The sequence below is a fragment of the Aulonocara stuartgranti genome (assembly GCF_965226115.1).
Source record: "Aulonocara stuartgranti genome assembly, chromosome: 9".
Lineage (NCBI taxonomy): Eukaryota > Metazoa > Chordata > Actinopteri > Cichliformes > Cichlidae > Aulonocara > Aulonocara stuartgranti.
Window position 1 is genome coordinate 26,184,457 of NC_138960.1, and position 27,022 is coordinate 26,211,478.

The 27,022-nt window shown below is 41.1% G+C and overlaps 1 protein-coding gene across 4 annotated transcripts in view; it reads left to right on the plus strand.

Moving 5' to 3' along the window:
- The window catches only part of cUnh8orf34 (chromosome Un C8orf34 homolog), a 70,392-nt gene that overhangs the window by 15,073 nt on the left and 28,297 nt on the right, over positions 1-27,022 (plus strand). For all 4 annotated transcript variants that reach the window (XM_082546678.1, XM_082546679.1, XM_082546680.1 and 1 more), the window contains 7 exons: positions 164-308; positions 603-734; positions 2,622-2,741; positions 2,981-3,009; positions 3,871-4,034; positions 8,005-8,171; positions 25,280-25,415. In XM_082546678.1, coding sequence (XP_082402804.1) covers positions 164-308; positions 603-734; positions 2,622-2,741; positions 2,981-3,009; positions 3,871-4,034; positions 8,005-8,171; positions 25,280-25,415 — 893 coding nt within the window. The remainder of the gene's footprint in view (positions 1-163; positions 309-602; positions 735-2,621; positions 2,742-2,980; positions 3,010-3,870; positions 4,035-8,004; positions 8,172-25,279; positions 25,416-27,022) is intronic.

Below are 27,022 nucleotides of genomic sequence, written 5' to 3' on the forward strand. Positions count from 1 at the left end.
TTGAGTGATTTCAACTCCAAAAAACTCCTGGGATGCTTCTAGGGATTGATTGTGTTTCTCAGCATCAGCATGGCCGATACTCCGCTTGCTCGGACCTTCTCTCTCACTCTTGTTGCAGTGCCACTTTTGCTCTAATGGCTCTCTGCTTTGCCCTCTTCTCTAGGAGTTGATGACCAAATTGATAACTGAGACTCCAGACCATCCAATCCCTTTTCTCATTGATCACCTGCAGACCAAGCAAGACAGCCCTGGCAAGCTACACAGAGCTTTCTCAGGTTCTGCTGCACTTTGGGCACAGAGCTCCCCAGGTTGGTGCACACACACATGCAAACACATTATACATATGCTGCATGTCCCCTGCCTTTCTCTCGGACCTGGACGAACAAAACTCCCTGTCTACCCCGCAAAAAAAAAAAAAAGAGTTTAATATATTTGCCCTTGATTCATTTTAGCAAAAATGTCTCCTGTGCTTTGCTGTCATTTATGGTTGCGGTAGACACACACAAGAAGAACAAAGTATTTGCCTTTGCACATAGTACCCCCAGTTCATGATAAATAGTCCTATGATATGCTGAACATAAATTCAGACTCTTTCCTGACAGAAAACAAAAACACTCGGAGGGATTACATCAACTATGAAAAGCCGTGGCAAATTCACCCAAAGAAGCCAAAAAAATCAAAGAGCGACCTTGCTGTTTCAAGTATCTCTCCGCCTTCACCAGAATCCAAATCCCGTAAGTTTAATTTTTATTTAATCTTTACTTCTTAAATTTTTTCCTGGTTGTGTTACTTACACATGCACACCCGGACACACATAATCCATTTTTAAATGTGAAGCAGCACTGTTTTGATACCTGTTGATATCAGTTGTTTCCCAATTACACGCTCCATTGACTTTAATCTCCATTTTAAATTTGATATAATTATGTCTAATTAAAGTTAGTCACACTGTATAGTCCAGTGTCCTCCTTCCAGCCTTTCAGAGCCCTGCAGACGAGTTCATTATTAAGGACCACCTATTATAGCCTACACTTACTTACAGCCGTGCACTTCTACGCACTCTAAAGAGGGATTCTTCACAGACTTCTTGGGTTCATGCAGAATATATGAAAATGATTTTCCTGGGTTAATTTTAGCTGTGGTGTTAGAATGAAGTATGGCAATTGAGGCAATAAGAATAGGTCAAATGGGTATCAAGCGGCGCCACAGACTTCTTCAATAATGTAACGCTGTGCTCTGTCATTGCCAGACCGAGTCTATTTTAGACTATGTTAGGAGCATTGCTCACAGTCAAGAGGATGAGGGTGTCACGAGAACCTCGTGAAGTCCATAAAAGAGGACGAGTGAACGGGAGAACTGTGCATCAGCATCGAGGTTTGGTGTGTTAGCAGCATTCCTGTTGCCCCCTTCAGAGGAAGAAGCTTTCAAAGCTAGATTTAACGTCAAATCACATTAAAAATACATGCATAGGTGTTTTGGCATGCACAGCTTATGAAAAATTGAAATCAAAAGAACTGTCTCTCATCATTATTGCACAGTTTGTATGCAGGAAGCCGGCACAACAGCTGTCAAAAACATACTAAAGGTCCACTCACACGCTGATCAAAATGAATCCCTCTTCCTTTTCTGTGCACTGTTTGGCAAAGGGTTTGGCCTCACTTGTGCCTGACTGATAGTTTAATGGGCAGATCCAAAGAGAATTGAATTCTTAACCCCTAATCTAAGCTATTAAGATGCAGCGTAGCCCTTTGCTCTGGCAGCACCATCACACAGAGCCACGCATAGGAGAGAATGACACTCGTTGCCGGAAGTAATGATTCCCCCCCCCCCCCCCCCCCCCCCTCTCATGTCTGTATTTGGCAGACGAATTTGCTGTGTGTTTACAGTTGTTAGAATGCCAAGCAGCTTAGTCAGAGCGAACAAGTGCAGGGGAAGGCAGATTGTAGCTGCAGCGCTGACAAATATTCGCCCTCGAGTTTATTTGTGGGGAAACAGACCACTCACTTTCTGCACCTGTCAGGACATATTAGTTTCATTCAAACATGCATCAAGTTTAATCCAAATTCCTCTCTATAGTTTTCAGTGTGTTTTCAGAGACTGAAGGCTGGTAGATAACCGGCACATTTTTGGCACGTCTTCACTGTTACTTGATGTTGATTTTCCGTCCAGCTGTGTTTGAGCATAAGAACGTTTGATATGGATGAACGAGTAATCCGTCCTCTAAAAAACAATATTGCTCCTTGCATGTCTGAGTGAGACCGCCAAAAGCTTTGGAGCGCTGCTAGGGGACTGTTTGAGTTATTTTGTTATTTTGTTAATCAAAGAGACTGACAGACTGACAGACACTGTCCCCTGGCCTCAGTCCAGTCAGCTCTCTGCCTCTGGAAGCCACTCTGTGACTTTTCTGCCAAAGTTTCCATTTCACTTCATCCTGCAGTAATTCACAAAGTCGTGTTTGGGCAAATAGAAAGTCAAGCAGGGGTGTTTGCAGATTGTAGTATGGTTATTTGGACATTTCATAGGGTCAGTTCTCATCCATTTCATAATACTCACACAAAGTGGATCTGCAATGCTTTCGGATGCGCTGACGTAAATTGCATGTTTGCTTCTGTGATGTCCAGTGCCTCGGTCAATCGAGTACCCGCCCTGGGACTGGAGGGAGAGCAGGGACTTTGATGAGCTCAACCACATTTTGCAGGAGAGCAAGAAGCTCGGCAAGGCCCTGGAGAGCCTGTCGCGCAGTGAGTGGCTGCAACTCAGCAGAATGCATGCTTACATCATACTCAGCAGCGTTTAATACATCTTAACATATAGAACTAAAGTCTAGACCTTTCTGTAAATGTCACTGTTAATCCCGAGAAGGAACCGGAGAGAGCAGCTTATCTTACAGGCTCACCACTAAGCTTAGAAGCAGCCTAAGCTGGGATGTAAAACCGTATTAGATGCTTCTGTGCTTTAAACCATTTTCTTCTTTCCTCAGGCATCGCCATCTCTGATGAGCTTGACCAGGTAGATATTAACTAGCCGGGAAAATAAAACACTCCTATATTGACACTAGTTTGGTCTTCCTCTCATCACCCCTGCTGAATTACTCATGCTACATCAAATAAAAGAGCCAGATTTCTTAACTTTCACTTGCTCAACAGAGCAGCACAGACATCATCTTTTTCTGATGATGAACTGCTATCTCAAGGGATTGATATTCGAGAGTGATACTTCAGTAAAGCATGTCCTCCATCTCCCTCTCCCTTGCCCCTTCGTTGTGGATCTTGCTCGCAAAGCTTTGTCTGCGCTCTGCCTTTGTCCTCGCCTGGCCCAAATTCCCTCCCGGCACAATAGTGCAGCGGCTGCTCAGGTTGGAGATGCACAGATCGATTTTGAAAATGTTGGCTCTGAGAAATACAGCATATGTTTTGACAGGGAATTTACTTTTTGCTCAGCGCACCATGTCCAACATCCTTGGCTTATAGTCCAGAGATTTTCCCTCTTTTCTGTGGAACAGAACAGGGAATGAATACTAAATACCTGCTGAGATCGTGCAGAGACAATAGAATTCCTTCTGGATTTTGTGAAAGATGAGGATAAGTATTTTTGCTTTTTGCACACTGAATCGTGCAAATGTGTACAGAGGCTGCTTGGGAGGCAGATATCAGACAACACTCTACTCTTTTTCTGAACTTTATTATTTAAAAAAAACTCCATTATTATTATAATTGAGGGTTTCTTTTTGAATTAAAAGTACACAGTGTTAAGATAGAGATTCATAGCAGTTCTCTGACTCCTCTCACCTCTACCTCTGCTTCTTTTCATTTTAATCTTTCCCTTTCTGTCTGCTACTTCCTGCTGTTTTAATATGCATTTCTGTTTTAGAACTTGGTGGGATATAACGCAGTTCTGCGCCCTCGGGTGGTGGGGGAGTGGGTTGGTCGGGACGAAGATGACGCAGACCCGCTGGCTGCGGAAATGCTGCACCCTCCCGTCCCTCGGTCTAAAACTGAAGTATGTTGGAGTGGAGACAGCAGCCCTGCTGGGAGGTTAGTGATTGGGAATATAGTATATTTGTGACGTCATCTATATGAGTGTATGTGAGTCACTTAATGCAAAAAGTTTAAAACTTCAGAAACTTCACAAAGCTCTTGTTGGCTCTTTAAATAGGAGGAGGTAGACTTCTAACTCTGGCTGCCTGAGGAATGCCCATCTGAATGGGTTTGATAATCCCATTTCAAAGGCGCGATCAAACATGCTTGCCATGATACTGCTTCAACCCAATTTCAAATTAAAGCTAACCTCATTTCTGTGTCCTCAAGGCCAAGAAATTTTCTGCTTGTTATTTTAAAAATGGCCCGTTTATGACAGTATAACTGTGTCGTGCGTTGCATTATCAAATCATTTGTCATCTTTAAAAAAACCCTTTAAGTTCCAAGTCAAGTGGACTTGGTTGTTAGATGAGGCTATTGCCCTGTGTGTGTGTGTGTGTGTGTGTGTGTGTGTGTGTGTGTGTGTGTGTGTGTGTGTGTGTGTGTGTGTGTGTGTGTGTGTGTGCGTGTCCACTCATGCGTATGTTTTTCTATCTGGTGGGGACTTTTACCTAACTGCTCACTCATCCATAAGGACTTTTGTCACTAAGGGGACACAAATTATGGTCCCAACAGAACCGGATATATGTGTTTGTGTAAATGAGATGTTATGTATTTTCCTATGAGGAGTGTGACAAACTTGTGGTGCTGTGTGAAAGCCACGGAGAGATGTGTCACTGTGGGGACAAATATTCTGCTTCTGGGAATGCATTATGCCAACAAGTTACCCCCCACATGGATAAGACAAGGGCTGCGCATGTGTGTTAGTGCGCACACACAAGTGCATGCATGTGCTTCTGATATGACAAATTAAAGGAGGAATGGATATAAAACCATAAATCATGTTCAGGCCTGAGCTGACATACACACAGTGTTAATCTCATTAGGTTACTGTATGGGTGGATTATAGGGAGAAATCACTTAGTTTAAACACTGAGCTGGGAGATAGGGATGTGTGTGTGGGCTCACTGATGAGCTCTGCTCTGTGTGCGTGCGTGTAAGTGAGATGTTTTGTATTTACCTATTAAGACTGTGAGAAACGCGAGCCGCTGTTTGTTTGGGATGGTGTCGTGTCCCAATATAATCACAGCCTCTTCTCTCATTAACTACAGGAGTACCTGGCTCATCACATAGATCATTTATATCAACTCTTAATTGCATTTACTGGGAACTTGCTCCCTTATCACATTCTGTTTGGGGATCCACATCACTTTCAATTACTCCAAGCAGTTTTCTGACCCAGCCTAGTGTCATGTTTCTATTAAAAGTCATAATACTAAATGACATAAAATTTCGTGGCTAGAGATTTTTAAATCCACTGGTTAGGTTTATAATTAGAGAAGCTAAAAATGACCACTGATGTAATGGAAAGCTGGCAAAGACTAGCAGTGCCCTCGCTTAAAATCCCATGTGAACTTTAATGGGGCGTCCCTTCATGGTGCTCATAGGCGTTCAGTTTCTTCTTCTTTTGGCTGCTTCCTTTAGGAGTCAGCGGTTCATATGACTTCATCTCCCCCACCCTGCTCTTCTGTCACACCAACCCTCTGCATGTCCCCCATCACGACATCCATGAACCTCCTCTGTGGTCTTCTTTTTCCATGCTCACCGCTCTCTAACCTCTCCAACGTTGTCTGCTCAACCTCCCAAAGAGCTGTCCTTCTGATATACTCATTTGTACTCCTGTCCATCCGAGACACTCCCAATGAAAATTTTAACATTTTCAACTAAGCTCTGCCAAAAAAATAAATTAAAACTTCTATCAGCAATCTGAAAGCACATATATTTTTATTTCTTCCTCATGCATTTGACCTTTTTCGTCTATGCAGTCCATCTTCCTCCTCTGACTTTTGCAAGTTTACTTGCTTTCACTTACAAACTTTTGCTTCTGTCCCTCATTCCAGCCCACCTGTCATTTATGACCATAAGAGATAGTGACAGGTTGTGTCCATTCTCTGTATGATGGGCTGCAGTTTCCAGAGGGATAAGTGCAAAGTGCACTTGGGAAATCAAGAACGAACTGTGGCCAAAGTTTATTCAAGGAGTTCCGGTGGAGCGAGGCTTCCACATTTAACGTATAGCAGGAACACAAGTTTTTTTCTGTTAACAAAAATATAAAGACATTCGCTTCTATGGGTTCTGATTACTTATTGGTCACTCAGACAGGAAGAGAGAGTGCCGTAAAGCTGCATTTTTTGTCATATTTATTGTGTTTAATGTTTTGGCTCCTGTGGTGAAAAAGAATTGCTGACTCTGGGACAGCTACAGGGAGGCACAGTGGGCCTGAGATTTTCATATTAGATGTGGGCCCATTATACAACACACAAAAGTAATAACACTGTCTCCACACAAGCTAGCCGAGCAGCCTCTCTCTTTTTTTTGTTTACTTCTATTTTTCACAATTATTACTTTCCTGCTTTGTTTGCTGTTCTCATCTTAGATTCTCGCCGCAATGTTGGAAAGTTTAGCCTCAGGTTAAACCTGACTGTTTGCAATCACAGCGAAATGGTCCAACTTTTTTTTGTTTTTTTCTTCATCCAAAGACAAAAGCTGTAAAAAACACCCCATACCAACCACACTACTCGTATTAGCAGATACTATTAGCATAAATACCACATGGAGGGTATGAAGAAATATCTTTTGACCCTTTCACATTAGCTGTAAATAGAAGTCATTAAACTGAGATTAGCATCAAATTAATTCTCTTCCACCCCTATAATCCACGCCCTCGGCCACTGGGATATGAAAATTAATTTCGCCAATATAGAGGTAAGAGGAAGCCAGCCTTCAGTGTGGTATGTGTATCTCTTAACTGTAAAGGAAAATGAAGACGCTGTTGTGTGTGGGAACAGAAATATGAAGAAAAGCATTCTTTTTTTTTCATATAGTTATTATTTTAATTGAATACAGTCTCAGAACTGTGATCCTCTTTCCACAAATGTTGACGTATGGATGGCTTTATCGTGATTTCCATGGATAAATCCGTGGCAATCAGCGCGTAATGTTTATAAATTACCATGTGGGAAATGTTAGCGTACGCCTTTATGATAAAACAAATAGTGGAGGCTGAAGACAATGTTGAAATGTAAACAGAAGCCAGACGTGCTGGAACAAAGCAGTAATACTATTGGCTATTATATAAGAAGAAATAATATTAGAAATATAGTATTCAGATTTTATAAATATTTAACGATCCTTTAAAAAAAGATATATCTTTTCCATTCTTGAATATTTAAAAGATTCAAGCAGTAAGTAACTCGTTTGGATTTGATCATTGGCTCCCCCGTTGGGTAAAAACTGCAGGGGGTGCTTTCAACACCTACATGCTTATAAATCCTGAGCTTAGATTCCCTTTTCAACCTGACATCCTCTAAATGCCTAATGGTTTGTGGGTAGTGTTTAACTGTTGCTCACCTCAGAGCAATTATCTTGTCTTATCTACTTCCTGCTACCCGGGTACAGCAAGGTGCACTGCACCTACATGACACTTCATATAACTGTACTCTGTTTTGTCTGTGCCAGCCATGGAATGACTACCAAGTGCAATGATTGGCGAAACACCTTTTTAAGTATAGTCATGCATGTGCATAGCACTGGGGCAGATGCATTATTTTGTTTTTGCTAGGAAGCTCGAGTCTGCTTAGATACAACTCTAACAGATTAGGATGAGAATATGTAATTACTGTCGGAACACTGTTATTATAAAACCCGTTATTTTTCTCCATGTGTTTCCCAGAAACTCAAAGCATATTATTGCAGAAGATAATAGCTTCAGATTCATGACCTATTCAACTTTAAAATGCTTTACAGAAGTGAGCAACAATGTAATTACTTGCTAATAAGTATTTAATTGTGATTCAGTTTGTATGAGGGTTGAAAAATATTACTTTATGCTATTTTTCTTGCTAAGACTTTTTTATTTCACCTTTAGCCTGAAGATGGAAGCGAAGAGCAAAGGGCTAAAGGAGCAGCAGCATCATCATAAGAAGCTTCTGGCTGCCATGCTGTCCCAGGACTCCTTTGATTCAGTCCACAGCCCCACCCCCTCTGTTGTGGAAGAGGAGATCGAGGACGAGGATGATGCCATGGAGCTTCTGGGTAATCTCACAGCCCGATACGACTTACATACAAAGTCACAAGTTACAAATCTGTGAAAAATTTGTTGTGTAATAGAGCAGAGTGAACGGTTTTCCGAGGCAGATGCAGTCCATTAGTTTTTCCAGTGTAAAACTACCATTGATCCTACTGCTGATTATGAGTCTGCATGTATGAGTGTTTTTATGTGATGCATTTGGCAAACCTCTGAACTGCGATTTCAGATAACACTAAAATGAAGTCTGCAGATGGAACTACACATTTTTCACTATATATTTTTTTAGGCTATGTGGAATAAAAAAATATGCATATTGTGTATTTTTGCACAACTGGAAGAAACACCTCGTAGCACAACTAAAAAAATACTTTACTTTGAAGGCTTATGGCATGTTCAGTTGATGTTGTGCCTCCTGCTTTTTTTTAGGTGGGAAAAAAGGGAAATTGGTTCTTTTACAGCACTACTATTACTGCAGCTGCTTTCTTTGGCCACCTGCATACAGTCAAATTCACTGTGTTCTGACACATTTTCTATGAGTTGTGGGGAAAAAATGTTGCTAAAAGTGGGAAGGTGGTTAATGGCAAACATGGATGGATTATCATGGCCATGAGCCCTGTACACAAATTTCCCACAAGCCACCTACCTACTCATGCAAAGAGCATGCACTACATCTGCCCTTCCTAAGCACACACAGTTTGGATGCACAATATCAAGGCATGTGTGTTACTTGGAATTTGTGTTTGGTGAATTAAAAATAATAAATGCCTGAACATCCATAATGTGAATGACCCGTTCCACCACATCCCAAAAGTGCTCCATTGGACTGAGATCTGGTGACTGTGGAGGCCTTTTGAGTACACTGAATTCAATGAGAATCTAAGTTGAGCCATTAAAAAAAGAGTTGGACATGGTCTGTAACAATACTCAGGTGGGCTTTGGCATTTAAGCGATGCTCAGCTGGTACTAAGGAGCCCAAATTGTGCCAAGAAAATATCCTCCATATCATTAAACCACAAGCAGCAGCCTGAAGTTCATCTAAGGCAGGATGGATCCATGCTTTCATCATCCTTTACAGCAGATTCTGACCCTACCATCTAAATGTTGCAGCAGAAATTGACTCTCATCAACCAGGCAATGGTTTTCTAATCTTCTATTTCCAGTTTAGCGAGTTTGTGTGGACTGTAACCTCAATTTGACCGAAGTGGCACCTAGTGTGGTCTCGGCTTTGTTGTAGCCTGTCTGGTTCATGGTTTCATGTGTTGTGCGTTCAGAGATGCTCTTTCACATGCCTTAGTTGTAAACCAAGTTATGGTTATTTGAGTTACTCTTGCCTTCCAGTCAGCTCAAAGCAGTCTTGCTATTCCCCTCTTACATCGTGCATCAACAAGACCCAGAGAACTGCTGTTCACTGGATAATTTCTCTTTTCTCTTATGGTTGCAGAGATTCTGTTGCCCTAAAGTTAACTAAAGATGTAAAAATGTACATTTTCTTCAACATGTAACAGGGTTGACTTGAACTGATGGAAAGCATTGTATATACGCACACCTGCAGAGGCATGCGTTGTGTATGCAGTGGAATTTGGTTTGATTTGCACTAAAGAGCACTTTAGTAGCTGTTAAAGGAATCTGCTCTTCCTGTTTGCACTGGAATGCCAGATGTTTTCAGCTAGCGAGTCTTGTTGTTCTCTCTGACAAGCGTAGAATCGCAAAGTGGCTCATTTGATTTACTTCGCCTGTGTCAGGAGTGCATGTGTGTGTTTACGTTCCTCCACGCCAGTTCTGCCACCATGACTTGAGATGGATGAGTGTCAGTGGAAAGAACACCTGATGTAAAGTTTAATTCAGTGGAGGCTCTGAGAGCTTGTCATTCTGTACGTGCAGATGCAGGATGTAATGCCTCTTTCTAAACTGAATGTGTTGTCTGAATATTTTTTGTGGTGAAGCATTCCCTCTGCTACCGTCTGTCACTTGTTCCTCGCAGTTTGTCTGTGTGTTGTAGTAATGTTTATCTGCGTGGTGATTCTCTTGAGTAAAGTACCTTATGGTCACACTTGTAGATTTAAAGCATCACATACACCGTTTATGTCATTCAAATCTGAATCGCGACAGTTCTGTGTTACAGCTAATACTACAAAAAATTTTCATAGCTAACAAATGATTGTCAAGCAGTACTTCTTTGAGGAACGGCAACCTGCAGTGCAGTCTTTTTATTTCCTTGTGACAAACATGGTTTCTAGTAATAGTGCTTCAGTCTCTCTTCGGTCTCCTTAGAGCTGTTGCTCTGTGGTGACACACACATCTACGCAAGTCTGTGCTCTCCACGCTCCTGTCACAGCAGTGAGACACTTCTGCTTGTTAGCAGGATCCGTTCACCAGGGTCATTCAGAGGGTCTCATTTCTTTTTCACTGCGTGTCAGCGATTCCCGCGCGGTTACACAGACTGAAGCTGCGACATTTTAGGTGTTCGGTTTCAAAGCTGGGCATTTTATCAAATTAATTGCTCTTTTAATGTAATGTTTCGTCACGGCAACCGTGACGCTGTCGCCTCACTGCAGGAGGGTCCTGGGCTTGAATTGGCTTTTGTGAGTCTGCTAATATATAAAAGAAATCTTTAGAAAATATTATTTAAACACAAAGTTTTTCTTTTCTTTTGTGTTGCAAAAAATTTCCAATCAGCTGAACAACGTTGTCAGTATAGTTTTAATACCGTTTGCTTTTAATGATTATTAGATATTTAGAATCAAAATACTTGTCATATATGGTATCTTTCCTTCACTCAAAAACACTTTCTTTGCCCTCATAACATGACATGACATAATATTTGTTTTACTAAAATGCAACAGAAAAATAAAAATATTTGTCTGGTCCAGTAATTAATCAAGAAAAATATGCTTGATATAAACTGAACGATACCAACCAAGTAAATTTCTCATAGATATTACAGTATAATTATGTAACAAAATTAGATGGAAACTGTATATGTTTTAGGCATACTTGTTCCTTTTGTGTCTTTCTGAGTGTTTTCAGGCAATAGCTCCTATATTAAATGAGGCAGGACTCTGCATGCTCAGGTAGAAGCTTCAAAGGTCCGTAACAAAAGCACAAAATTAAGCTGCTTAATTTTGAATTAAGCACCTTAATTTTGTGCCCAAATGTAACGGACTGGTTCTGATATAACACTTTTTTGCCCTATTTGAGCATTCAAGGTAATTTCTGCCACAGTGGTCATTTACCCATTCACATATATATATTTTCTTTATTCTATGCGTACGTGTTTTTAACCTAACATCCACAAATTTGCAGTCTAATACAGGGGTGGCCAACTCCAGGCCTCGAGAGCAGGTGTCCTGCAGGTTTTAGATAACACCCTGGCTCAACAGACCTGAATCAAATGATTAGTTCATTACCAGCCTCTGGAGAACTTCAAGAAATGTTGAGGAGGTAATTCAGCCATTTAAATCAGCTCTGATGGATCAAGGACACATCTAAAACGTACAGGACACCGGCTCTCGAGGCCTGGAGTTGGCCACCCCTGGTCTAATAGATACATTAGGGGCAACTCAGGGTTCAGTATCTTGCTTAATCATACTCTACAGGAGTTTGGAATCAGACCACCGACCTCCCGAGTTGCAGACAACCCATTCTTCCTCGTGAGCTACATCTGGAGCACAGTGGAAAGTGAAAAGAAAATCTGAAAGAAAAACGCCCTCACATGGTAGCTGATCCTTCGTCTGGTGTATGACAGTCTTGTGCTAGAGAAAATGGGTCTTCTTGCAAAGTAATTATGAATGCAGTTTGGTTTGGGAACACCATTTTTAGAAGGCAGGGTTCAACAGACATGACCCAGGAGAGTAGTAATAAATATAACCAGAAAGCAGGATGCTGATGGTCTGTGATGACCCCTCACAGGCTCTGTGGCTTGACACTTTGGTCTATGGCAGTAATTCAAAGAAACGAATGCATTTCTGATCCTCTGTCGAGGCCTGGTCACGTAGCTCTCCAGAGACCGCCGCCTCTGAGTTGACTGCCTCACTACTGTAAAGTTGATTAAAGGTGATGCTAACACGTATCATGTGGTGCCTTGGTGGACTTTGTGAAACGAAGGACCCTCGTGAGGATTTTTTGGGCCTCAACTAGAAAGAAGGTCTTGGCAAAAACTCTGTAGCTATGACCAAACGCATGCCAGGATGACTGATGATCCTTGGCAGGGCTGGTGAGCTTGTGATAGTATATTGATCCCTAAAGGAGATATTCATCTTTTTTCCCTGCTGCTGTCCACAAGGGTAAAACATGTGGTCATCTGTTCAGAGCTGCTCCACAAGCCGATAGGGATTTGGAAACATGTTCAAGGACTTCACAGCTGAGAGGTGCTTGCTGTCAGATAAGTTGAATCGCTGGAATTAAGTGCTCTCTCAAATTTGATGACACAGCAAAAGCTGCTGTAACTTAACCTTGTACAGTAATGGGTTATTACATAAAATACCTTTGTTCATTTTTATAAACATGCAACATTATCTTCTCATTTCTCTTGATTCTGCTTCACCAAACAATAAGCTGTTGACTGGTGCGCAGTGTTAAAGGCCTCTCACATGCAGCAATGCAACTGCTTCAGGAATAGAAATTGTTGGCTGCTATGTGTTTAAGCATTAGGTCAGTCTGACCTCTAGTGGCTAAATGCTTGAATTACAGTTGCTGTGTCTAAAGTTTATTAAGAGCATTGTCCCAGATGAGTGCATTGATGAGTGCAAATGATTTGAATTTAGGTAACCTGACAGAAAATTGTCTATAGACTTTAATAACTTTTTAAACCTTTTTTGCACATTACCTTTATTTACCATGTGACGCTAATACATCCTATGTTAGGTCCACATGCACATCGGAGCCTCACCATGTTGTCAGGCAGATCGGCCATTGTTATCTCGCCTGGTAACTTGCAGTTTCTGCATACAAATGAAAGCAAATGTATAGATGAGAAATAAACACTTGTGATGTTGCTGGGAGCGATCGTGTTTAGTGTGTGCCAAAGTTTCTGGGGAATGAAGAGAGGGAGGTTCGGGGAACAATGTAAATGTAAAACATACTGCAGATTTTCCACTGGGAGGCAGGAAAGGAGCACTGCTTTGTCCTACTGTGGAACAAGTACAACTTCTGCAAGAGTGTGATAAAAATGGACTTAGAGGTTACAACAGTTAGTTGCAGTTGCAACTTCTCTGCATTTTTATAGTAGGAAAGAGGTTTTTGCAAACTGGATGTTTTTCTTTTCTTTTTTCTTTTTTTCCTCTAGTACCTGGATAAGGAGCTTATGAGAAAATAATAGGATCGCCTTGGAATGGCTTACAGTACTGCTAGCCAAGGTTTTCCCGATGTAATACAATTATAAAAAACCAAATACGCGTGACTCGAGTTTGATTTGTTTTGTTCACATTGTTCCAAAAGGAGAAAATAAAATCAGCTTAGAGGTTGCAGTCTTGTTGATTCTCTGGTAGTTCTCAGGGATGACACTGTGTTTTCCCAGTTGTTTTCATTAGTTCTGCGCTTAATATTCACCACAGTCCAAACCATATTTAAAATGAATATGACTCACATGTTATTGTGTAACCATGGAAAATGTCAAAATTCTAGCTTTTGCTAGGCAGTGGAACCGCAGCAATATAGTGAACCCAAGCAAGAAACAAGCTGAGTTCAGTGTGTGGGGAGAAACACCCTGTTTTTTGGCCTTGCAGTGTTATTTTATGGTAAGTTAATGAGACGCGTTAGCCAGTTCCCCGCTGTAAGGTTACTGTTGTTGTCATCCGTGGTGGAAGTATTCCATTTCAGGGGGCAAGCTGATTGAATTCTCAAATTCCATTTTTATTAATATGTGCAGAGAATATGTTTGATTTACATGAACTCAGGCGATGAAAAACAAACTTTATTGTAGAAAAAAAAGGGAAAAAAACATTTTCAATAGGACGTATTGTGTATTTAACTCTGCAGCAACATAAAGTCTAAAATACTTTATACTTAAAAGACTGTAAGGGCCGTCTTGAGGGAAGATCGAGAATAACATCAACCTTTACCCCTATAATGAATAACCCTGCTTTCCCTCCGGGTTCTTTGGACCCCGGCTTTCAACGATGGTCTGATAAGAATATTAAGTCTCTTGGTGATCTTTTCTCGGGTGGTGAACTCATGTCGTTTGAACAACTTACCAACAGTTACGGCTTGCCTAGACAGGATTTCTTTCGTTTTTTGCAAATACGACACTATATCACTCACAATACAACCCTTGCTGAGCACCCTGAAGTATCTGATGTTGAGAGGGTTTTGTTTGGGCAACAGCTGACGGTGTCTCTGAGTTCATTTTACCATGTGCTTAATGCTTTGACTACCACTGATGCGCAGGGGATTAGAGGTGTGTGGGAGAGGGAACTGTCGGTAACCATAGATGAAGATAAGTGGGATACCGTTTGGTCTCTCGCAAAAAGGATTTCAATTCGTACTCGGACAAGAGCAATCCAATTTAAGATTTTACACAGATTACACGTATCCCCTCACCGCAGACACCTCTTCAGCCGCTCTCTTTCCCCTGTGTGTCTTAAGTGCAAAACTGATGTAGGGACTTTAACTCACTGTTTTTGGTCCTGTTACAAGCTTCAAGAATACTGGGCTGACATTACAGGTGAACTGGGGAAAATCTTCCACGTTGATATAGAGATGGACCCTTTGTCCCTGATTCTAGGTCTTCCAAGTGACCGCCTAAAAGCGGCGGCCAACAAAAGATTGTATAACACTCTAACATTTGCAGCCAGGAAAAATATCCTCTTACAATGGATCAACGATAGGACTCCCACTGTCTGTGGCTGGCGCAAAATAGTTTTTGAACTGATTCCTCTGGAATACCTCACACACGTTATACACCACAGTGTGGGTCAGTTCTATGGGATGTGGCACCCCTTTTTAGACTATATTGGACCGGACCTTTCCGCTATCTTATTCAAAGGACTACTACACACGTGATCACCACCCGGGCGCTGTAAGACTGACTCACCACCTCTTGTATGTTATATTTTTTGTATTTTGTATCTTGTATTATGCCTTATTTAAGAGCTGTTGTGTACGTTTTGTGTTTGTACTGTTTTGTTGTTCTGTGTCTACTGTCGAGACACTGTCGTGTTAAAGGAAAATCTGCAATAAAAACAATGATGAAAAAAAAAAAAAAAGACTGTAAGGCTGTTTGGGCCAGAATGCATTTCACACACATACACACTTCCATTGTTGCAAAGGGTAACTGAGCCTCCAGTGTAAAAAAAATACTAATATATGACATATCATCAGACCACCCCTTCACGAGCCAGCAGACCCTTTCAGTATGTGAACCCGCTCTGGCGTGAATCCTGAAACGGGAGAGGAGAAGAGTAGCTTTACCTGCGCTCGCCGAGTTACAGCGACACTGAAGATTTGACGTTGACAAGATGAGCGCATGATAAAGCTCTGTCTGATCTTTGATACACATAGACTTAAGCGCAGACTGGTGGATGAGATACAATAGCTGTGTGTGGCTCTTTTGTTGGTGTTACAGCTTCCTTTCATGAAGCGCTGCCTGCAGTACAATAGCTCAGTGTTTTGTAGAAAATAAAATAGGTGTGGAAAAGTGAGCAATGTTTTTCATTATCTCGACTTTCTTCCTGAAATTTAAGGGCTGATAGCAGTTAGTTGAAACATGCACAGATTCAACAAGGTGCTGGAAATATTTTGGTTCATATTGACATGATAGCATACAGTTGTTGCCGATTTGTTGGCTACACATACAGGATGTGACTTTCCCATTCCACTACATCCCAGAGGTGACTGGATCTGACAGGATCTGGTGACCATGGAGGCGATTTGAGTACAGTGAACTCATCCGTGGTGGAAGTATTCATGTCAAAGTGTCTTTGAAGCACTTTGACATGATTTGAACTTTGTGACATGGTGTCTTATCCTGCTGAAATAAGCAGTTAGTCTGTGGTGTTTAACTGATGCACAGTCACTAATGAGTCAAATGTGTGCTACAATATCCCCAGCATCATTACACCACCACCACTAGCTTGAACCATCGACCGGCGGGATGGATCCATGCTTTCATGTTGTTTACACCAAATTCTGAATTTTGCAGCAGAACTCTCACTAAGCTAGACGACATCTTTCCACTCTTCTATTCTCCAATTTTGGTGAGCCTTGTGAGTCGTAGGAGTTGCACCCGGTGTGGGCCTCTGTAGCCCATCTGCTTCAACGTTTGACGTTTTGTCCTTTAAGAGATGCTCTTCTGCGTACATTTGTTTAATAAGTGACTTGAAGCAGCATTCTGAGTCACTTAAATCACCTTTAGCCCTCATTCTGATCTTCAGTTTAAACTTCAGCAGGTTGCCTTGACCCTGTCTACATGCCTAAATGTATTGAGTATATATTGATTACATTTTTGTGTCAAAAAGAAGGTGAACAGGGGTACATAATAAAATGGCCAGTGAATGAATGCTAGCATGGCCAGAGCAACAGTTTTTTTGTATGTTTTATCCTGGAAAAAACAAACCAGTTTTTATTTTATTTATTTTATTCTGGTAGTCTAAATTTGTACATTGTACATTGTATGTATGCAAAATTAACATTGGTGTGCATTAAAAAAAAGTATTTTCTTTGTATAAGTACACTACTTTTAGTTACTTTCTATGATTTTTAAAGATCACCGTTAATATCATCCTACCTATGTTAATACAAGTTGCTGTACTAGAAGGACTGCTGTGTTGACTGAGGTCAGTTAAGATTTCCAGTTTCCTGATACCATCAGGAAAGACCTCCTGCAACGCACACCACATGCAGACACACTTTAATCACCGCCATTTGTTATGTTGATTGAAAATTTCAGGACCCCAAGAGGCAAGACGCACACACTGAAGTTAGCAATGATTAAAAGTAGCTTGTTGTGAATAGTCAGGTAATTGGAGTGGATGGATCTTTGAAGATGGAGCGTGCAGCCCTGAGGGGAAAACTGAGTTGTCAGGTGGGCAGACAGAGGACTGATGGCAGACGGAGAGCGAGCTGAGGCTGAATTCTCTTGTAGAAAACGACTTGTGAACTGGAACAGATATACAAGATGGGGATGAACTTATAAAAACAGTCATACACAATCACTGGCGAATAGTCCGGGACGAAGGTGTCGTGCATAAAACTCACAAACTGAAGGACAACAAGAGAGACTGTAAATAAACAGGAGACATAAAAAGTAAGAGAACAAAGAGGAAACAGAGAAAGAGGAGGAGGTACAGCCGGTTCATGATACCATTGCTTCCCTCATCTTTGCCCAAACAACTAAAGACACAACAGTTGCCCTGGACACGATGTAAACCAACAAAAACAAAGCTGTATCATCGCGGTGCTTCGAGAGGAGGAGGTAAATGAGATCATATATGTCAGTAGCATAAGCTGCTGAAACAGTAAATCTTTCGCTTGGACGCTTGAAAGGACTGTGCTCACCTCTGAAGGTTTTGCTGGCCTGATGGCGAAAAGAATGTCCCCATTAAAAGCGTAACTGCGCCCAATTTGATGCCTGTAAAAGTCTCCACAGTGCAGATGGATACGTTAATCGAGGGGCAAATTGCTGCGGTATTATGGTGGTATTACTGGAAGCAATTACCAATAGGCAAGTAGACTGTTGCGATTATGCTATAAATCTAGAGGTAGTCATTACGCAGAGCATAGCCTAATAACAGCCAGCGTACGTACCTCCTGTGTGCATAAGCGCCTTAGATGAGCAGATTATTCGAATGGAAACGAGCTGAACTGATACAGTGAAGCTGTATTGTGACTACTGTTGCTAGACGGGGCCAAAAGATGATAGATAGGTGCGCAAGTATGTAATCTGTAGAAAGCGTTGTTATCTAGACTGGCAGATAAAGCAGTTGTGTGAATAGATCCATTGTGTTAGTAGAGGCAACCGGCTAAACACGCCAGCGTTTTCTGGCTCGTGCTGAGAAGAAGTTTACCTGATAGAGTTATAGACTTGATGACACTGTGCAGTAATTATTAGTGTTAATATTTTAATGACTGAATACAACTGTGTCTGTGCATTTCTTGGTGAAGTTATTTAAAACTATGTTGCTGTATCTATGGAGTTATCAAAAACAAGCAGTGATCTCCAAAAGGAGCTTTCAGCTCAAATGAATGTATTGCTTGTATGGTGCTACCTACCACATTATTCCATCACTCATCTTTGATATTTTAATAGCTGTTTCTCAGTAATTTCTCCTATTTGCTTCTTGCCTAGGCACACTTCTCTCTGAGTGATTAACGTCATTGTTTTGAGCTGTAGATGGCAACCTTGCTCTTGGCAGACAGATGTTTCCATGTATTTTTATTATGTAGTACATGTGAAATGCTTTCTTGACGATCAAGTCCTGTTAATTTTGAAATATGTGTAATAAAACACCAATAAAGAGTCTTTATCCCAGTATAATGACTGGGATCGTAATCCATCAATACATCAAGCTTGGCCGTGTCTACGCTGACGTCCTAATCTCGGCGATATTTGCGGTTAGAAAGCGAGTTAAAAGGAGGTTTGCACCAGGTCTGTGATGAGACTTTCCACAGGCCTCACTGAGCTGTGATGTTACCCCGCTCATGTGTGTCCCCCATCTGATTCTGATCAGGGTTTTTACTGCTGCGCTCTGAGCTGCGAGGGCTTGGAGCCTAACAGGCGTATTTTTAGGCCAGGAGAGGAGGGGGTCGTGGGGGAGAGGGTGCTATTGAAAGCTGAGACATAATTATAAAATGTAAGATGGAATATTGTTTTTATTACAAAGCCAAACAAATGTGTCTTTGTCGCGAATCACATCAAAGGTGTCCGTGTGACGACTAACCACTGAGTGGAGGCATGGTCCTTGAGGTTTAATGAAACACAAATGCTGGCTGTGTGTGTGTGTGTGTGTGTGTGTGTGTGTGTGTGTGTGTGTGTGTGTGTGAGGCCAGCAAAAGTGTGGGGTCTGCAAGTGTCACAGTATGTGTTGCCGTGCGCCTTTTTTATCTGTAAGTTTGAGTATGTTGCTCACACATGTGCGTCCCCATCTGTGAGTAAGTGCAGCTTTTCAACTGCGCACCGTAAGGAGCGAGGCATGTGTCACATAGACTATTAATTAGAGCCCAGTGTTTTGTGGTTACCTGTCACCACTGCTCATGAAAGAATGGAAAATTCAATTATTTCACATCGATGAGACCCAATAATTCACAGCACTTGATGAAACGCCATGGATTCTATGTGGGAGATGGAGCGTGTGTGTGCCTTCCCTCCATGTGTGAGGTTGAGCTGATTCCACCCATTACATCTGTCAGCGCATCATCTGAGAAGGTGTATATTATGTTATTTGTGAAGCTAGTGTGCTAATTATGACTTCAGCTCTTTTTTTAGCCTAGGAAGAGTAGGAAAGAGACAGCCAGTCCGTCGCTATCCAAACAACATGAAATTACATGGAAACTTAGAGATAGACAAGTTCTCTTTATCTGCGTGCTTTGCTCGTCTCCTTTCCTTCCCTACTGTAGCGCAAGTGAGTGATTGCGGCACGGAATTCCTGAGCGCTTGGGCCTTTTGTTGGGATTGCATCGCTTGAATAGTTTCCGTTCCTCTCCCACCATACTCCACCCCAGTGTAGATCCATTTTATTTATCTGCCGTGTCATCGAGGGGGGAGAGCACGCATGGCTGCCCTGGTGCCTGGGGAGTGAAAATGTGACAGGGCTGACAAACAGGCGAGTGTGGACAGACGTTTGTTGTGTCTAGACTGAGGCCCATGAGGCTGTGCTGGTCTTTGGGTAAACTAGTCTCACAGGAGGCACATTGTAAACTTATCATAGTGTTATTGTGCGGGATACATGCTGGGCTCTGCTGTGAACGTGGGGAGTACCCATGTCTTTTACACAACACAAGAAAATAACATTTACACACACATAATGTACTATTCTTTTGATCTTCAGCTTGAAGTTGGGTATTAACTTAAGAAAAGTTAAAGAAGTATAGCTTGTGTGATGTGTAATAATCATAGACTGTATGTCAAAGATGGACACAACCACTATGATGTCACCAGTTGAGTAATTTGTTACACTAATTGTTACGTTGAACTGAAACACATTGTCACATAATTACCAGTTAGCAATATAAACTTACAGGTCCACACACTAATAGAAATCCCTAATTGTAATGAAGACACAGATGGGATGTTTTAGTTTTTATGTATGAACACAAAACTGACAGCACAAAGCAAATCCTTGGCTAGCTTCTTGTTAGACTGCTGTCTGTGCAGACAGACAGTTTTGTTAGCAGTATAATGCAGTTGTTTCACCATCATGATCTTGTCCTTCTGTGCAATAAAAATAAAAGTAAAAAATAAATAAAAATAAAAGTAATATCTGTCTGTGGTGGAATGTCTCCATTCCTCAAAAGCTATAGATCACTCCACCATTTTCCTCCTCCCAGCACAAAAACTGAAATCAGTAATGAAAGTCTACAGGAAGAAAAAAGAACCTTAATCTAATGTAATGCAAGTAATGAAATACTTGTAATGTACTTTCTGAATTTAGTACAGTAACGCATTACATTGTTATTTTAAAAATTCAATTGTTATTTTGTCATTTAAAACAAAACTTGTTGACCTTATTTTGGTTTAAAATGCTAAGTTATCAGCTAACGCTAGCAAGCTAGGTTAGCAAGCTGCATCCATAGACTGAAGGGGTGTGGTGCACAGACATGGAAACAGGATAATTAGCGCTAATTAACAGTCTAATGAAGTACTATAATTCCAACATGTTGGGCATGCTGTAATGCACAGCAAGCATATTATTTTTCAGATAATTGCATTAAAAATGCTCCAGAAGGTGCCAACAAAACAAACACAGCTGCGAGTCCTCTGTTCAGTTACTCTAATTAGCGGAGGTGAAGCCTACCCATATGGAAAAGATATATATAAATCTTATAAAGTTTGTATCTGTCTTGTGTGAAACTTGTATGAAAAGCATACAAGAGTGAAAACAGATATAAGATCCCTTGAAAAATTATGTAATGAAACTTGTATGTTTTGGATACTTACTAAAACAATGTATGAAAGTAATGAGAAAGTGGCCACTTTCATGAGTAAATCATGTAAGCCTTATATGATTTACTCATGAAAGTGGCCACTTTCATGAGTAATCACATATAAGTTTTTACTATTTCTTTTCCATATGGGTAGCAAAGGGTTACTGGTGCTTTTCTGCTTGGAGTTTGCATGTTCTTTGTGTGCCTGTTAGGGCTTCTACCACATACTCCAGCTTCTTCCCAGAGTCCTAAGACATGTATGGTGTTAGTTTAAATGATTCTATATTGGTCGTGCAGTAGATGTGAGTGTGAGAGCGAATACAATAGACTGGCAGCCTGTCCAGAGTGTACCCCTCCTCTCATCCTAAGACAGCTGGGAAAGGATCCAGCTTCTTTGCATAATTGCTTTAGAAGATAGATGGATGGATGCGTCTTTAAAAAAGTCACCCATTGTATGAGTGTTGTAAACAATTAAATCATTTGTAGACGATAAAGTAAATTTTCTATTCTGGCTGTAAAAATGTTACAGCCTCATGTGGCCATTAGAGGAACTGCAGTTTTTGGCACTTTTGTTGGCTTGATGATAATTCATTCAGTGTCACTTGAATTTCTGTGTTAACAGTATAGGTGGTATATGTAACACTTTTTTTTTTATTTGTGTGTAGAACAGCTGTTACCATTAAATACAACTTTAAATGTTTTCATATATATTGTTTCCAGACATATGCTATTTTTTTTTTGTCCCAACACAAAAAGTCCTTTTGCAAATTAAATATTAATTGGTGTCATACTCTATGAGTTTGCGTGCGGGATGACAAAAATCAAATTTTCCTGACTAATAAACAGTTTCTGCTGTCATATTCAGACCTCAAGCCCAGCTTATAAAAGGACTCATATATAATGTTAACACCCAAACCTTATCCCACGGGATACAAATTCATCATTTTAGCGCTCCATGCACAGGCCTTCCTCAGAGATAGGATGGTGTCAACACAGAAATCTGTCACTTCTCTCCACGGAAAGTTGGATTCAGCGTGAGGGCCGACATGGATGCAGTTCAGACTGCTGTTGCACAGATGAAGGGAAACACCCTCCTTCAAAGCCTGTTCCTGGCAAGACAAAACTTTAACTCACGAAAGAACTGTTTGTTTTCTAAAAGCCATCTTTGTCATTTATGCAGTTTATTTCTGAGAGCTAATAAGGACACCAAAATGCGCACCCATAGAACAGCTACAGTCGGGGCAGCTAGCGGCAGGTCTTCACGCTGATTCAGTTTTGTAGTAGGTCAGCAATTTTTGCTGCTTCACTTTCATGCACGCACATGCTCATAAACTCAGTTTTTAAAAAAACTCTTTACTTTCCATTTGCAGTTCTTGATATTGTCTGCATATGCTAGTTTCCTGTGCTTTTGGCAGGTCAAGTTCAGGTTTGGTGACTCATTTCAGAATGTTTGAGCTTCTCTTGCATTTCATTTAGCCGCAGTTTAATCAGTTTTTTTTGTGTGTAAGATGCAGACAAAAATTTCGTTTATCTCAGTAACCACTAAGTGCCTGAGATTGGAGTCCTCTTTCTTCAGGCAGAGGTCTCGCTTCCTTACTGTGTCATGTTATTTTGACCAGAAGGAAACAAGTTGAAAAGACAAAATGGGAGTTGAAGTGACAAGCAGCTGTGCATACCGAGGTCATGTTCATTTTTCAGGGTCAGAACTGGTCCCTGTTATTCTTTTAGTGTTTCATGAAAGCTGCAGTCTCACAAGTGAATATTTCCAAGTGTCAGCTAATGATTTGTACCACAGGCTGTGACCCAAAGAAAATCCGGCATGCCATGTTAGTCAGTTGCCGAAAGAACGGATGGAAGTGTGAATGGATGAAGAGAAAATAGGAAAAGAGTGAAGACCCAAAACGGAGCAGTTCCCACGACCAGAAAATTGCTCAAATTGCTGGTGGCTCCCTTTGTCCCCACCCCTCCAATGCATTCCATGATGAATGGGACATTTAATATTGCGCTGCTTAAGGGTATCGCTGGAGTGTATCCTATCTGTCCTTCACTAAACACTAAAACAGCCCTTTTTCTCTGGCAGTGTGGAATTGAGCAACATATTATCAAATGTAGAAGAAAACCAAAAAACTTTGCAAAAGATTTTAACATAATTTTAGACAAGGGTTTTACTGACAAGGTAACTTTAAAATTGCTTTGTTTCTTTGATGCTGGGACATATTTTCAACACATTCTGTGCCACGACCAACACATAAGTTCTGCTTCTTAAGAGAATGTGGTTGTGTATTTTACATATTTCTGAAACCATGAAAACATTTACTTTTTATGACGGCAAACAAGTGGGAATAAACAAACCAATAAAAGAGAAGAGAGCTCATAAAGGCTACTGGTTATACAGTTAGACAGTCAAAGCTGGCATGTGCAGAGGAGGGATAGTGGACGAAGTGGACAAAGGATGCTAAATGTGGAGCTGCCAGACAGGAGAAGAGGAAAATCTCAAAGGAAACTCATGGATGTAATGAAGGAGGAGATGCAGAGGGATAGGTTGAGGTGGAGGCAGTTGATCTGTGTGATTTCAGTAGCGTTTCTGTGGATATAAATATGTATTTTTGTGTGCTAAAGAAATGCTTTGTTTTAACCAGCTCTTAACAGGACTAACTATGGCCACTGAGGCTGTAACAATGTAGTGCTGTGGCACGCTAATACATGCATTGTTGGCTAATATCAGAGTGCAATGATTTCACACAAAGGGGAGAAGAGACAGATGAGATTTTCTGGCTTTGTGCCGCGCTGATGGATGGAGCGAGAGAGTTCTCATGAGCAAGTGTCATCCAATCTAATCCAGGTGATTAGTCATGCATTCTCCTCTTTCAAGGTGTGAGGCCCATTATTTCTCCCCCCCCCCCCCCCCTCAACCAGGGGCCAGGTAATGTAATCGCAAAATGAAAAGTATCACTGTTGGTTTCAAGTAACTAGACACACAGATACGCAGACAGTCAGGCACGTACTGTGCTACGTGTATACGAGCAGAAACAATGGCAGCGAGAAGCTCGAGTACACTGTCTGGCCTGAAGGTGACCTCCGCCCCCTCACCCCAATTGGCAAAGCTCAGATATTCATCTGGGCTGAGAAAAATGGGAGAAATATTGTTATGGTGACCGTTCAAAATGTTGATTTAAACATTTAAAAAACTTGAACAGCACATTTCAGAGAGGAAGACGCCAAAACACCCGCACGCTATTCGTTCTCACGGAAAGGACCGTGACACGGAAAATACTGCAGTATGTTTTATCTCTTGGGGATGCACTCAAAACCAAAATGGACTGGCTGATTCAGACTCTCCCCTTTGATACTAGAATTGTATTAATGGACAGTTTAAAGTCTGTAACTATTCAACATCACCACTGGTTTTTTTCATAAATCATGTTACTGGTGTGATTTATTCCTCTGTGGTGTTTGTCCTCTGTCTATTAAAGACATTTGTAGTGCGCTCTGTGTCTTATATACTTCTTTAGAGACAGAGGGGAGAGAGTCTATGTGTGTGTGTGCTCTGCAACTGTTTGCTCTTCAGGACACAGTAAGAGATCAGACAAAACCCAGTTTTCCACCTCTCCATCACCCTTTCCTTCCATCTTACCACTCGTTTTTTCTCCATATTGTTCTTTGTCCAGTTCAGCTTGTTAACCTTCCTGTTTCTGTGCAGGAATAATGTGGTCCTGTCATCACCTTGTTAAAATCATTCCTCATAACAAAGTGTTATTCATGTGAACTTTATGATTCTGCACTTTTTTGTGGATCCATGCCTATGGAGTGTGTGTGAAGCAGCACAGCAGCAGGGCTAAGCCGAGTGTCTATTTACTGTGATGTGCTTGCTTGCTCGTTTGGCTCTTAGCAGACTGTCATCACAGGGGATCGTTAGTGGAGGGAGATACCAAAGTATGATTAATAACTGTCCTTTCTGTCTCTTGTTTTCACTCCATTTTCTTTGCTTTCCATTCCCTGTTGCTGTTTCTCTGTGTTACTCCCTCTCTGCTCCCAGAGGACCTGGATGACCTGCGGATGGAGGGTGTGACAGGGCTGGTTCTATCCGGCAGTAAGTTCAGCCAAGGACGCAGCTCCTATCAGCCTGAACCACAGGCCAAAGTTACACTCAACATCTGCTCTAGGTGTGCCAGGTAAATGTTTCTACCTTCTCTTTTCTGGCACAGTGGACGGAGAATATACGCACAGTTCTGCCCCAAGACCAAATCAAACTGGTTCTCCTTAGAACTGAAAGAAAAAGCGAGGCTCAAGGGCACAACTGAGCAAAAGAACAACACAATCATTATAATACATCAGAATAGTTCGTTTAAAAAACAGACGTTTCATTTTTTTCAGCTTGCAACTTCATTTAATAGAACCAAAAAAGCCAGACTGTAGGGGTTGGTGAAAGGAGTAGTATACACCTCTGCATGAAGTCACGTGTTTTTGGAAATTTTTTTCATGGATTAACCTTTTCTTAGAAAAAGAATAGGCTGATGAATTTTACAATGATAGATTATTTATGACTAATGATAAATGATAGGATTGATACTTTGTTTCTATCCTCTAAGTTCAGTACATAGCCTGCTGAATGTGTAAAATAATTGCCTTGGATGAAAGAAATATACCTCAAACATGAACTATGGAAAAAAACTTCATCTCATAAATCATGACACACTGCTCTCCCGTACATAAGGTGCGGCATTGGTATTGGTACGACATGGTCCTGGGTCTGTGTTTGTGTTGCTGGTTAATTAATATTCTTTGATTTAGTGTTATTCATGGTTCAGTTTCCTTGCTTTTCCATTTGTATTTCTAGTTCTCTTAGTTATTTTCTGCTTTGGTTATATTTATACATTCTAGTTTTTAGGGTTTTGTTACTGTGTCTCACACCTAAACATCCTTGTCTTTATGTTTCTCCTGTGTCTGTTTTGTGTGCTCTCTTTCTGTCTCCCCAGTCGGTCATGTTCCCATGTCTGTCTTCCCTGGTTCCACTGTCTAGTCCGTGTCTTAGTGTATGTTTCATGTTTCATGTTTTATTTTGATAGTCCCTTGTCCAGGGTTCAGCGTGTTCAGTTTTGCGTGTCTTTGCGTCTGATTAGTTCAGGCTGTGTTTCCTTCCTGTTTCCCACCGTCTCGTTATCCACTGTGTATTTAGTCCTCTGTCTTCCTCTGCCTGTTGTTGAATTGTTTGTTCAGCCACCCTGCTCATCTTCCCCCATGTTTACAAGTCTCAGGTTTTTCATGTCTCAGGTTTCAGGTCTTCATGTGCCATGCACTTAGTATTTAGTTGTTTTCCCAGTTTAGGTTTTTGTTGGTTTACTCTTTGTCTCCCTTTTGCTTTTTGTTTGCCTTTCATAGAGCCGTAAATAAAGGCTCGCTTTTAGTTCCTGTCCGTCTCCAGAGTCTGCCTTTGGATCCACTCTCTCTCCACTCCTCGTCTGTCTCTAGTGTTATTTACAACATTTTTTGAGTTTTGTAATAATATAAAACAGCTTTCCTTAAGAAAGTATAACCAGTTGAGAAGACTTGTTCTTTCTAGTAGTTAGGTAAATAGATTAATGCTGTTGCGATAACTGCTTATCTTAGCTTAAAGACTGGAGGCAGTAAATAGGTGACAAATAGCTGTTTTTCCAGGATTATGTTAAATTATTGCCCAAATCCAGGAAATTGCTCAGCTCTTAACCCCACGCAAAGCCACACTTACTGTTTTTTTCACTAGATAATCTCCTCATCAAAGTCTCAGCAAGAACTGAAACAA